Below are 14,337 nucleotides of genomic sequence, written 5' to 3' on the forward strand. Positions count from 1 at the left end.
TAGATTCACAATAAATGTTTTTGGAAAGAGATGAAAAAGTTCTGGAGATGGATGGTGGTGTTGATTGCACAATAATGTGAGTGTACTTAAGGCTACTGAACTGCACATTTTAAAATGATTAAAATGGTAAATTGTATGTTATATATATGTTACCACCTACAAATGTTTTTGGAATGAACAAATAGGCCAGGTGCAGTGGCTCACACCTGTAATCCCAGCACTTTGGGAGGCTGAGGTGGGCAGATCACGAGGGTCAAGAGATAGAGACCAGCCTGGCCAACATGGCAAAATGCTGTCTCTACTAAAAATACAAAAATTAGCCGGGCGTGGTGGTGCACACCTGTAATCCCAGCTACCCAGGAGGCTGAGGCAGGAGAACTGCTTGAACTTGGGAGGTGGAGGTTGCAGTGAGCTGAGATCATGCCATTGCACTCCAGTCTGGGTGACAGAGTGAGACTCCATCTCAAAAAAAAAAAAAAAAGCTGCAAATAAATAGATGAAGGAACCGCATATGCAGGCCCTCTCCTCTATAACCTCCTTCACACTGCGCCTCTACTAATACTCACCCATTCATCATCTGGGTACTCCTGCTATCTAATCTCAAGATGTAGTTTAGGTCAGTTCAACAAGCACTCAGTAAGTCCCTGCTATGTGCTAGGAGCCACACTAGGCACTGAGGAGGCTCCTGAATTGGCAAGGAGCCAACCTCCAGGAGCGCAGGATTCTCTGAAAAGGAGTGTGGTGTGGGATGGAACATCCATTTACTGCCCCTTCCCTAGCTCAAGACGAAGCTCTCTCTCTCCATTTCTTCTGCTGTCTGCTGGCTGGTTCCAGGCCCCCAGCCTCCTGCTCTGGTCTCCAGAGCCTCCTTAAACCTGAATACAAGCATCTCATCAGCTTGTATATCCTGTTAGTTATCTTTCCCCTGGAAGGGCAAAGGCTTTTCATGAACTCTCCTCCCAAGAGACGGGAAAAAGAGTGGAAAAGACGCAGGCCCTGGGCTCTTGACCCCTCCCATTTTATTCTTTTTCCCCCTTTTTTTAGGAGGGGCAGGCAGAGGAAAAACAGTCTCTTTTAAAATAAATTCCCCTCACTTCTAAGAACACTCAGAAATCGTGACTTTTCAAGGCCTTCCACTCCAGGGCATTTCTGACTACCCCCATGCAGAGTGGGGACACCCACTGCAGGATACCTTACCTCCTTGGGTCTTCTCTGCAGCTGGCTCTCTGGAATGGCCCCTCTGGCTTGGGTTACCTCCCTAGCTGTTAGCTCAAAGCCCTGGCGGTTACTAGACAACCAGGTACCACCCTCCACTCCTAGGGAATTATTTGAGTGACAGTTCTGGGGCCGTATCTTAGTGCTAAACCTCGATAGTGCTGCAGACACACCCCCTCAAGTCCCTCACTTCAAGCAATGAATCAAGGCATCAGAGGGGTGCTTACTAGTTACACCCCCAGATATCATCTACTTCATCCCCTCATTTCACAGAGGAGGGGACCAAGCCTCAGACAGCAGATGTGACTTAACTAAGGTCAAAGAGCAGTCATGTAGCTGGGGTTAGACTCTAGGTTTTTTTTGAGACGGAGTCTCACTCTATCACCCAGGCTGGAGTTCAGTGGCACCATCTCGGCTCACTGCAACCTCTGCCTCCTGGGCTCAGGTGATTCTCCTGCCTCAGCCTCCCGTGTAGCTGGGATTACAGGTGCACGCCACCACGACCAGCTCATTTTTGTATTTTTAGTAGAGATGGGGTTTCATCATGTTGGCCAGGCTGGTCTCGAACTCCTGACCTCAAGTGATCCAGCTGCCTCAGCCTCCCAAAGTGCTGGGATTACAGGCGTGAGCCACCGTGCCCAGTCTCTTTTTTTTTTTTTTTTTGAGACAGAGTCTTGCTGTGTCGCCTAGGCTGGAGTGCAGTGGCGCGATCTCGGCTCACTGCAACTTCTGCCTCCTGGGTTCAAGTGGTTCTCCTGCCTCAGCCTCCCGAGTAGCTGGGATTACAGGTGCCTGCCATATGCCTGGTTAATTTTTGTATTTTTGTAGAGACTGGGTTTCACCATGTTGGCCAGGCTGGTCTTGAACTCCTGACCTCAGGTGATCTGCCTGCCTCTGCCTCCCAAAGTGCTAGGATTACAGGCGTGAGCCACCGCGCCCAGCCAACTCTAGGTTTTTCGATTCAAGGTGAGTAGCCTAGGGTCCCTTCCACTACACTGTGTGATTGCAAGTTTTTTTGCTTGTTTGTTTGTGTTTTTATTTTTTTGAGGCAGAGTCTTGCTCTGTCATCTAGGCTGAAGTGCATAGATGATCATAGCTCACTGCAGCCTCTACCTCCTGGGCTCAAGCGATCCTCTCACCTCAGCCTCCTGAGTAGCTGGGACCACAGGCATGTGGCACCACACCTGGCTAATTATTATTATTATGATTATTATTATTGTAGAGATGGGGTTTTGATGTGTTACCCAGGATGGTCTCAAACTCCTGAGCTCAAATGATTGTCCTGCCTTGGCCTCCCAAAGTGCTGGGATTACAGACTGCACCTGGCCTGACCTGTGATAGCAAGCTTTAATGGGGCTTGAGCTGTCCTGGAAGTGAACTCTCTCTCTCTCTCTCTTTCTCTCTCTCTCTCCTCTCTCTCTCTCTCACACACACACACACACCACACACACACACACACTCACATACTGTGCTTCTGTGTGGTGGTTTCACATTTGGGAACAGGGTGAAAGGTTGATAGTCAGGAAAGGCCTGGAGATCAGAAGAGACTCCCCCCAGACTCCTTTTTCCAACTCCACTGATCTGCAACCTACAGTTTCTGCTTAATGAGAGGACAGCAGGCCTCAGGACGATGGGAATATAATGCCCTAACTCACCAAGGGTGGCCTGCATCAGAAAGCAAACGTCCTCATTGCCTAGGGAAAGTCCTCTTTTAAGTAAAGAGGCCTTTGCCAGAAACAAAATTATGAAGTGATGGGGCTCACCTGCATTTGGCCTGCAGCCTTTGCTAAATGCCTGCTATGTGCAGGCCTAGTGCTGGGTGCTATAGATGGTGCTGTGGCAGAGTGAAAAAATGGCTTCTCTCTACCCTTCTAGATTATATGGCTGGGCTACAAATTAAATTGACATAAGACAGATTAGCAGGAGAAAAACCATTTTAATTACAGTCGTGCTTTGCTTAGCAACAGGGATATGTTCTGAGAAATGCATCATTAGGTGATTTTATCGTTGTGCAAACATCATAGAGTGTACTTACACAAACTTAGATGGTGTAGCCTACTATACACCCAGGCTCTCTGGTATAGCCTATTGCCCCTAGGCCACAAACCTGTACAGCATGTTGCTCTCCTGAATACTGTCACCAAATATCATTCAATGATATTTGTGTATCTAAACATATCAAAACAGAAGAAGTACCCTAAATATATAGTATAAGAGATTTAAGTAGGGTGCAGTTGCTCACACCTGTAATCCCAGAACTTTGGGAGGCTGAGGTGGGTGGATCACTTGAGGCCAGGAGTTCGAGACCAGCCTGGCCAACATGGTGAAACCCTGTCTCTACTAAAAATACAAGAATTAGCTGCACGTCGTGGCACACACCTGTAATCCCAGCGACTGGGGAGGTTGAGGCGGGAGAATTGCTTGAACCCACGAGGCGGAGGTTGCAGGGAGCCGAGATCACACCACTGCACTCCAGCCTGGGTGACAAAGGGAGAGCCTGTCTCAAAAAAAAAAAAAGGCGATTTAAAATGGTACACCCATATAGGGCACTCACCATGAGTGGAGCTTGCAGAACTGGAAGTTGCTCTGGACAAGTTAGTGAGTGAGTGGTGAGTGAATGTGAAGGCCTAGGACATTACCATTTTTTGTTTATGTTTTTGTTTTTTGAGACAGAGTCTCTCTCTGTCACTCTGGCTGGAGTGCAGTGGTGAAATCACAACTCACTGCAGCCTTGACCTCCCAGGCTCAAGTAATCCTCCCTATTAGCCTCCTGACTAGCTGGGACTACAGGCGTGTGCCACCATGCCCAGCTAACTTAAAAAAATTTTTTTTGGTGTACAGACAGGGTCTCACTATGTTGTCCAGGCTGGCCTTGAACTCCTGGGCTCAAGTAATCCTCCTGCATCAGCCTCCAAAGTGCTAGGATTACAGGCATGAGCCACCACATCCAGCCTAGGACATTACTATACATATATATATGACTGGCAGCACGGTAGGTCTGTTTACACCAGCATCACCACAAACATGTGAGTGACGTGTTGTACTAAGATGTTAGGGTGGCTACAACATCACTAGGTGATAGGAATATTTTAGGTCTATTATAATCTTACGGCACCACCATTGTATATGTGATTTGTCGTTGACCAAAACGTTGTTATGAGGCTCATGACTGTATGTGCATATACACAGGAGTCCCATAACACGTGAGACTCAAAGAAAGGTCAGATGATTGACGTTTATATAGCATCCCCAGCTACAGAAAGGAATAGAGGTTGGGGCATCTCGGGGGTGGTGTTGATCCAAGTTATTGGAGGGTGAGGGGAGCAAGTGCATGGTGAACAGAGGTTGTCCGGCTAGGACAAACAAAAGTTATCTCAGAGCAGCCCTCTTCTTGATACAGATACTTTACTAATGTAGATTTCCTTTACAGATATAAATTTCTTTTATGAAAGGACAACTTTTCAGGGCTACTCCTGTGTCCGCAGTTTCTCAGAATAACCTGCTCAAAATATGCCAAAGAAGTATATTTTGAGGTGGCATATTATAGTTTCCTACAGTCATATTTTGGGGTGGTGTGTCCTGAGTCCCATGCCCAAGGCAGGCTAACCCAGCTGTCCGCAGTTTCTGCAGACAGCTGGGCCTTTAAGATGCTACCACAGCCTGGTCAGGGCCAAATATGCAGCTCAGTTTGTCCTTCACTCAGTAGGCTTCCCTTAAGAAGGGAGGATGATTTAGGGAGAGGGCAGGGACTGAAACTGTTCTCACCAAGGCTCCAATGACCTTCCAATTATCCAGCAATCATTTCTGAATCATTTTCTTGTTTGATTCCTTTCTGTATCCACCACATCCTTGCACTCTTTTTTCACTTGGCTTCCATAACGTTCTGTCTCCTGGCTCTCTCTTTCCTTCTCTGAAAATTCCATTTGCATCTCCTTTGCTGGGCCCTCTGTCTGCCTCTTAAATGCTAGTGTCCCCCAACGTGCTGCCCTTTGCTATTTTCTCTTCTTACTTTATATACTGTTCTAAGAACATTTCACTGACTCCTGTGATTTTAACACCACTGATGGACTGATAATTTCTAAATGTATACCTGTAGATGTAACCTGTCCAAGTGAAACTCACATTTCCCTAACTGTACCCTTCCTGTGTTCTCAGTGTTAATAGTAGACCAACAACCCAGTCTCTAAACCAGAAACCGAGGAGCCGTTCATTCTTGACTCCTTCTCTGGCTCTCAATCCCAGCCTGTTGATTCTACCTTTGAAATCCTCCTCTAGTATACCCTTTGTACTGCAGTCTCATGCCTTGGAGGTGGTATAGTATATAGTGGTTAAAAACTCAAGCTTGGGGCCAGGCATGGTGGCTCATGCCTGTAACCCCAACACTTTGGGAGGCTGAGGCAGGCGGATCACCTGAGGTCAGGAGTTTGAGACCAGCCTGGCCAACATGGTGAAACCGCGTCTCTACTAGAAATACAAAAAAATTAGCCAAGCGTGGTAGTGGGCACCTATAATCGCAGCTACTTGGGAGGCTGAGGCAGGAGAATTGCTTGAACCCAGGAGGTGGAGGTTTCAGTGAGCCGAAATCGTGCCAATGCGCTCCAGCCTGAGTAACAGATTGAGACTTTGTCTCAGAAAACAACAACAAAAAAAACTCAAGCTCGGAGTGCAACTATCTGCATTTAGCTCTAGTCTCTACCCATTATTAGCTGTGTGACCTTTCTAAGCCTCAGTTTCTAATCTGTACTGTAAAGATTAAATAAGACAGTTCTTGTAAGATGATGCTAAATATAGTACCTATCATATAGTAACCACTATATGTGTGTTGGTCCATAACTCTGGTGTGGAGGAAATTCATCTCTACTCAACTTCTGTTTCAAGCCCTGATTCCACTGGGATGATGGGAACAATGTGAATCAGTTTGGGGATTTGCCCCCTCCTTTTCCCCAGGGTGGAGTCTAAGTAGGGGGAGGTATATGATGCCAAGGTGAGGCTCATCTGGTCCTCAGCCATCTATTCACAAAGGTGTCCACTGACACCTTCTTTCTTCTCATCTACCTGGCCCTTTCAAGCCCAGGGACCAAGCAGAAGAGGGGAGTAATTCATTCAGATACTTCCTTTCTGGCTAGGTCAGGAATTTCTGCAAATTTGTCTATTGTCTGCCTGGCTTATTATACAACTGTTCTTTCTCAGGGTCCTGTACACCTAGGGTCCTTTCCAGGAAGCAAAGAATGGGACCCCAGGTGCCATGAGTCACCGACATCTACATTCTATTTCCCCCGGCTGGTGAGAGGTAAGGGGAATCCCTCAGCTCTTCAGGGGGGCATCCGCTCTCTTCAATCCTACTTTTCCCAGTTTTGTCTCAGCCCTTGAGTCTCCTCTGTTCCTCTGAAGGCTTTAGGTATGGATTTCTGTTTTCTGTTCTTTCACATTCTCCTCTCCTACCTGCCCAAGCTATAAGCCTAGGCGGCTTGGTTGCTTGGATGGAGTGTGGGGAAAGGGTAAAAGGAGAAATACAAGATGGGGAAACCTATCAGATAATATTTTTTCAGCATAGTTGTTGGTGTATAATTATTTTTTATTAGTTCAGGCTCTTTTTTTTTTTTTTTTTTGAGATGGAGTCTTACTCTGTCGCCCAGGCTGGAGTGCAATGGCACAGTCTCAGCTCACTGCAACCTCTGCCTCCCAGGTTCAAGCAATTCTCCTGCCTCAGCCTCCCGAGTAGCTGGGATTACAGGCATACACCACCATGCCTGGCTAATATTTGTATTTTTACTAGAGATGGGGTTTTGCCATGTTGGCCTGCCTGGTCTCGAACTCCTGACCTCAGGTAATCCACCCGCCTTGGCCTCCCAAAGTGCTGGGATTACAGGCGTAAGCCACCACACCCAGCCTAGTTGAGGCTCTTATTATCTCTCTTCTGTGCTACTGCAGTAGCCTTCCAACTGGTCTTTGTCCCTAGCCTCACCCCCTTCCAATCCCCTGCTACAAGATGGCTCTTTTTAAAAGACAAATCTGACGGGCGCGGTGGCTCAAGCCTGTCATCCCAGCACTTTGGGAGGCCGAGACGGGCGGATCACGAGGTCAGGAGATCGAGACCATCCTGGCTAACACCGTGAAACCCCGTCTCTACTAAAAAATACAAAAAAACTAGCCGGGCGAGGTGGCGGGCGCCTGTAGTCACAGCTACTCCGGAGGCTGAGGCAGGAGAATGGCGTAAACCCGGGAGACGGAGCTTGTAGTGAGCTGAGATCCGGCCACTGCACTCCAGCCTGGGCGACAGAGCGAGACTCCGTCTCAAAAAAAAAAAAAAATAAAAGACAAATCTGGCTCTGACCTATGTCTAAAGTGTTCCTTGGCTGGTGACTGTTCACCAGACCCCATGCCAGGGCCCTAGCATGGTGCCCAAGGTGCTACCGGACCTGGCCCTGTGCCTCCAGGATCCCTTCTGGCCTCTCCCTGGCTGAGGTTTGTTCTCCTCTAAAACTGAACCGAGTATAAGTTCCCGAACTCGCCTTCTTGTTCTTGCACATGCTGTTTCCACTGATTGCACTGCCTCTCTTCTTCAATCTGATGAATTCTCTTTCACTTCTCAACCCAAATCAGCTGTCACCTCCACTAGGACGTCTTCCCTGTCATTCGCTGCTCTTTTTTTTTTTTTTTGAGATGGAGTCTCGCTCTGTCGCCCAGTCTGGAGTGCAGTGGCTGGATCTCAGCTCACTGCAAGCTCCGCCTCTCAGGTTTAGACCATTCTCCTGCCTCAGCCTCCCGAGTAGCTGGGACTACAGGCACCCGCCACCTCGCCCGGCTAGTTTTTTGTATTTTTTAGTAGAGACGGGGTTTCACCGTGTTAGCCAGGATGGTCTTGATCTCCTGACCTCGTGATCCGCCCGTCTCGGCCTCCCAAAGTGCTGGGATGACAGGCTTGAGCCACGGTGCCCGGCCTCGCTGCTCTTAATCACAGCAATGACCCCCTCCCTCTGTGCATCACAGACCTCTAATTTATTTGACTGTATGTCTATCACTTGTGTCAGAACAGCAAACTTTTTTAGAGCATTCACTGCGCTTATACATCTCTGCATTCGCATCACCTAGCTTAGTCATAGCGCCAAGTAGGCCCACAAGTTAGCCGGACTCGGGAACACATAGGAAGCAGAGTAGGGGTTAATGGGAATACTAGTTGGAGACAAAGGCAGGGGCAGCAGCTAGAGTAAGACTGTTTAGCAGAAAAGGAGCCTGGGAGGAACAAGGCGAGGAACTGCTGTAAGGGGAACGGTACTGCCCCGGCCTGGTGTGCCTCTTCTCCCAGCACGTGGGCGGCCCCGCTCCGCGGCCTGGAACTACAAATCCCAGGATTCTCAGCGGTGTGGACAGGAAGTGTCCTGTCCGGCCGTGGCGACGGTGACGGGCGGCGGCCCAACGGCGGGAGATTCAAACCTGGAAAAAGGAGGAACATGGAGAGGAGAGCAGCGGTCCCAGGGCGGGCAGCGTGTGAGTGCGGGAAGGGTCTGGGAAGGGTCTGGGAAGGGTCTCGCAGTGGTGCCGCTGGTCGGGGGCTTGGCTGTCCTGGGAGAGATTGGGGCGTGTGTCGGGCGTGGAGCCTGAGGGGCGAGGGCGGTGGGACTGCTCAGTGGGACGGGAGTCCTCAGCCCGGGCGCCGCGGGCCAGAGTGGAACTGTGAGCGGCGCATTGTCCCCCGAATAATGTGCTTTAAAGCTTACAAAGAATTTTCTCCCTATTTCCAAGTTCTGGGGTTCCGGAGTCGGGAGAATGTAGGTGGTCCTAATGGCTCCTTAAAATTCAGCAGTTACTGCTGGCTACCATACTTGTCCAGCGCTGCCACGAGACAAGATGCCTTAAGGGATCTGGGGGACTCTTGGGCTTTGAGATGCCGCTTTCAGACAATGCCTGTCAAACAGGGGGCTGAAATTACCCGGGCAGCTTGTTTGAAATGCAGATTCCTGGGTCCTGTCCCAGAGCTTCAGTTCCAGAAGGTCTGGTTTGGGGCCCATAATCTGCATTTATAACAAGCACTGCTGTGCTTCTTCCCTGACCCCAGGTGATTGTGAGGAAGGTAGTCCCTGGGCCACATTTTCAAAAACACTGTTTTAGAGAGAGACTGGAGTTGGAAGGACGGAAGGGGCAGAAAGGTTCTATCTGATTTTCTGAATGAAAGGCAAAACCTGCTCCTTCTTCCACCCCTCCCTTCCTCTCTATTAGGATTCAAAAAGCAAAGTCCATGTCCAGTCTTCTGTTAAAGGAAAACTAGTTCCAGACCTGAGAAGGACAGGAAAACCGTTTTTTGGTTTTTTATTTTTTTGAGACAGCGTGTGTATGTACAAAATCCCTCCCATCGCCCACAGTCCTCAGTTCATAACTCTGAGGTGATGTCATTCACTTACTGGTTTATTTTCCATGCTTAACAACCAACACTTGTTCCCTGTACACCCTGTTGGAGGAACTGATGGCTTTCCTGTGGTTGGCCAGTGTTTTCAAATATGTATTTGGAGGGGTGTGTGCGTGTGTGCTCGTGCATGTGTTTTAATTTACTTAACTGCTCATTCAAATAAGCCCTGCCCTTGCCTGAATCATTGCAGAATATGCAATATAAGGAAATAGGATAAAAACCGGGAATGACATAAAGTACTGAGTCGAAGACAGATTGGCCAAGCTCTGCCTTTTTTCAAGCCCTCTGAGTTTATTTTCTTACTGTGTGTGTAGTTTTCTCTTACTCTTTCTGTTTGATTTTGTATCGTGTTTCTCAAGGGAAATAGAGAGAGGGGAGAGAAAGGAGAAGGATTAAGGGAGGCTAAACTAAGGTAAATTATGATTGCTGTCTCACTTGAGGGATTTGCTATTCTTGGATTTGGAATCAGTACTCTGTATTTTATTTAGCTTGAAGATTCTTTTCCTCCTTGGGTGACCTATACCAAAAAGGATAGTGAAGGTACCTTTGTGATCTTTTAAAATTTTCTTTGTCCTTCCATTTAATCTCAAGTGAGTGGCATGTTTCCCTCTGTTGGACTGCCTTTCTCCATGTTCTGCCTATTTATTCCTTAAGATCTAGTTCATATCTAGAATCCTTTGCTTCCTCTGCTGCTTCCATAGATTTTATTCATGGGCCATAATCATACTTATCACATTAGATTAATTTATTTAGATGTTTTTCTCTTCTAATAATAATAATCTTTGGGCGCTGTGGTTTATGCCTGTAATCCCAGCACTTTGGGAGGCCAAGGTGGGAGGATCACTTGAGCCCAGGAGTTCAAGACCAGCCTGGGCAACATGGTGAGACCCAGTCTCAACAAAAAATACAAGAATTAGCCAGACATGGTGGTGCCCTGTTTCAAAAACAAACCCACCAGTAACTCTATTGTCCAGGCTGGAGTGCAGTGGCACGATCATGGTTCACTGCAGCCTAGGAGTCCTGGGCTCAGGTGATCCTCCCACCTCAGCCCTGCCCTGAGTAGCTGGGACTACAGGTGTGCACCATCACTCCAGGCTAATTTTTGCATTTTTTGTCGAGACGGGGTCTCAACATGTTGCCCAGGCTGGTCTCAAACTCCTGGGCTTAAGTGATCCACCTGCCTCAGCGTCCAGAAATGCTGGGATTATAGGCATGAGCCACCATGCAGGCCTTTATCTCTGCATTTCTTAAGAGTAGGGGGTCCGGGCGCGGTGGCTCAAGCCTGTAATCCCAGCACTTTGGGAGGCCGAGACGAGCGGATCACAAGGTCAGGAGATCGAGACCATCCTGGCTAACCCGGTGAAACCCCGTCTCTACTAAAAAATATAAAAAACTAGCCAGGCGAGGTGGCGGGCGCTTGTAGTCCCAGCTACTCGGGAGGCTGAGGCAGGAGAATGGCGTAAACCCGGGAGGCGGAGCTTGCAGTGAGCTGAGATCCAGCCACTGCACTCCAGCCTGGGCGACAGAGCGAGACTCCATCTCAAAAAAAAAAAAAAAAGAGTAGGAGTCTGCTAGTCCAGTGCCTGGCATAAAGGAGGTATTGATGAATGAATAAATGAGTGAATGATGAATCCTGGTTGGTTCTATTACCTAACCTCTGAGAGAATAACCAACAAGGATGACACAGGTCCAGTTCTTGGAGAACTCAGTCTAATTAGGGATAAGAAAAGGAGTTAAGTTTAAAGCCAAGGAAGGCTCTGGATGTCTCAGCTGGGAGGCACTGAGGGAAGTTCCATTAGTAGACTTGAGGAGGAAGAGGACAGGAAGATGGCTACAGAGGAAAGGGAAGTAATGCCTCCAGCACAGGAGGCTGCCTATTAAAGGGTATCCTGGGAAGAGAAGGAGGGACACATGGGAGGTGCTTCAGGTCTCTGAGCAGGGTTGCCTAAACAAGTCCGTTGAGAAGACGCTTGGGCCGGCCACGGTGGCTCATGCCTGTAATCTCAGCACTTTGGGTGGCGGAGGCAGGCGGATCATGAGGTCAGGAGATTGAGACCATCCTGGCTAACACGGTGAAACCCCGTCTCTACTAAAAATACAAAAAAGTAGCCGGGCCTGGTGGTGGACGCCTGTAGTCCCAGCTACTCAGGAGGCTGAGGCAGGAGAATGGCCTGAACCTGGGAGGCGGAGCTTGCAGTGAGCCGAGATCGCGCACTGCACTCCAGCCTGGGCAACAGAGTAAGACTCTGTCTCAAAAAAAAAAAAAAAGACACTTCAATGCTAAGACCCCTGTAATGCTGTCTTCATTGACCTTATCCTGTTTAATTCCTCAGATGAACGCCTCACAGCTGAGGAGATGGATGAGCAGAGGCGGCAGAACGTTGCCTATCAGTACTTGTGCCGGCTGGAGGAGGCCAAGCGGTGAGCAGAGTCCAGGAAGATGGACTCTTTTCTGCTCTCCCTTTCTACCACCCCACCCTAGGCATCTGCTCCCAAAGCAAATGCAACAGATGGAGAGTCTGTCCTGTGGGAAAGGGCGAGTTGAAATAACTTTTTAATTTTTTTTTTTGAAGCAAATCCCAGTCACATCCTTTTACCCCCTATAAACTGCAATATGTATCTCCAAAATATGTGGACGTTCGCTTATCCAACTAAATTATTTAAATCCTTGGAAGATCAATACCCAGCCCATTTTCAAATTTTCCTGCTCGTCTTAAAAAAAAAAAAAGAAATCTGTTTTTACAGTTATCTTATTAAAATAAGGATCCAAAAAGTTCACTAATTATATCTGCTTGTATGTCTTCTTTAATCCAGAGCAGCCCATCTCCTTTTTTCAGTTCATTATATTATTGACTTGCTGAAGAAAACCGGGTCATTTTTCCTAAAGACTATCCTACATTTTGTCTCTATTTCTTTTCTTTCTTTCCTTTTGTTTTTTAGAGATGATTGTCTACTTGCTTTCTTATGTCATTCAGCTTGTTCCTCTGTACCCTGTATTTCCTATAAATGAATGTTGGCTTAATTAGATTTAGGTTCAACATTTTTGACAAGCAACATGGCGAAATCCCATCTCTGCAAAAAATACAAATACTAGTCAAGCATGGTGGCATGTGCCCATAGTCCCAGCTACTTGGAGGGCTGAGGAAGGAGGATTGCTTGAATCTGGGAGGTCGAGGAGGCAAGTGAGCCAAGATTGCGCCACTGCACTCCATCCTGGGTGACAAAGTGAGACTGTGTCTCCAAAAACAAACAGGAAAGCCTGGATGGGCGCTGTGGCTCACGCCTGTAATCCCAGCACTTTGGGAGGCCGAGGCGGGCAAATCACCTGGGGCCAGGAGTTTGAGACCAGCCTGGCTGACATGGTGAAATCCTGTCTCTACAAAAAAATACAAAAAATTAGCTGGGCGCGGTGGTGCATGCCTGTAATCCCAGCTACTCAGGAGGCTGAGGCAGAAGAATCACTTGAACTTAGGAGGCAGAGGTTGCTGTGGGCCGAGATCGTGTCGCCGCACTCCAGCCTGAGTGAAAGAGTGAGACTCTGTCTCAAAAAAACAAAACAAAAAAAAACCATTTTTGACAAGAAGTCTTCATTAGTGTTGGTGGGTTTTTTTCCCCCCCCATTCAGATCCTTTTACCCCCTATATACTGTAATATATATATATAAAATATGTGATATTTAACATATATAAGATATGTGTTCCATATCACATCTTATAGAAAGTATACAATGTCTGCTTGTTTCACTTTTAGTGATGCTAAATCTGGGAGTTTAGGTGAAACCAACCTGATTTACACGCCATAAAATTTCCCATTAACTTTTCATCTAATGCCTTCATTCATTGTTGGTCTACATCAGAATTTATTATTTTATCAAGGGTGTAAAATGACTATTTTCTAGTTCTGTCATTTCTTCCATATTTACTAGCTGAAATCCTAAAGAACATTCCCTCATCATCTTAGGACTATTTGGTTACTCTAAAAGTCAATCTGTATAGGAAAAACAGGATACATACTTAATTTTTTTGCTTTTAATCAATAGGATACTTTTAATTTTCTTAAAGGAAGTCAATAGGATGGGCCAATCAGGAAAAATCAGGTGTCTAAGGCAGGGAAGACATGGAACAACGTATTAACTGGCTCTCTTTTTGGAAACAGGTACTTTCCAATTAGACCCCAATATGTAGGGAAGTTTAGAGATTCCATCTGAGAAGACTTTAATCTCTCCCTCATACAACCACCAGTAATAATAACACTTTACATTTATATTCAAAGTGTTTTCACATTCATTAGCTCATTTGATCCTGGCAGCTGCACACTGAAGGAAATACAGGTGGCATTATCCTCATTTTGAATATTGTGCAACTGAGGCTCACAGAGGTGAAGTAGGAGAGATGGTTGGAAAGCAGGCCTTCATACTCCAAGAGCTGTGGTCTTTCTGTTCCTTTGTGCTACTCCCCTTCCATCAGCCCCACTACCCTCATCATCATCAAAGCTGGGTTATGAGCCATGTAGATCATTCAGGCAGACATGACCTTTCTGCACCCAGGTTCTCGGAGAACAATCCAGAATGAAAGAAGTGAGCACATTCTGTTTGGTTTAACAGTTAAAGATGTAACTAGGGCCAGGTGCGGTGGCTCATGCCTGTAGTCCCAGCACTTTGGGAGGCCGAGGCGGGTGGATCACTTGAGGTCGGGAGTTTGAGACCAGTCCAACACGGA

At 47.3% G+C, this 14,337-nt stretch overlaps 1 protein-coding gene across 3 annotated transcripts in view; it reads left to right on the plus strand.

Annotated features, from left to right (window-relative positions):
• The first annotated feature begins 8,613 nt into the window (after positions 1 to 8,613).
• The window catches only part of IQGAP3 (IQ motif containing GTPase activating protein 3), a 44,714-nt gene continuing 38,990 nt past the window's right edge, over positions 8,614 to 14,337 (plus strand). For all 3 annotated transcript variants that reach the window (XM_033200687.1, XM_033200688.1, XM_033200689.1), the window contains exons 1-2: positions 8,614 to 8,703; positions 11,953 to 12,040. In XM_033200687.1, coding sequence (XP_033056578.1) covers positions 8,667 to 8,703; positions 11,953 to 12,040 — 125 coding nt within the window. In that variant the 5' untranslated portion in view covers positions 8,614 to 8,666. The remainder of the gene's footprint in view (positions 8,704 to 11,952; positions 12,041 to 14,337) is intronic.

Source organism: Trachypithecus francoisi, unplaced genomic scaffold, assembly GCF_009764315.1.
Source record: "Trachypithecus francoisi isolate TF-2019V2 unplaced genomic scaffold, Tfra_2.0 Lachesis_group5, whole genome shotgun sequence".
Taxonomy (NCBI): Eukaryota; Metazoa; Chordata; class Mammalia; order Primates; family Cercopithecidae; genus Trachypithecus; species Trachypithecus francoisi.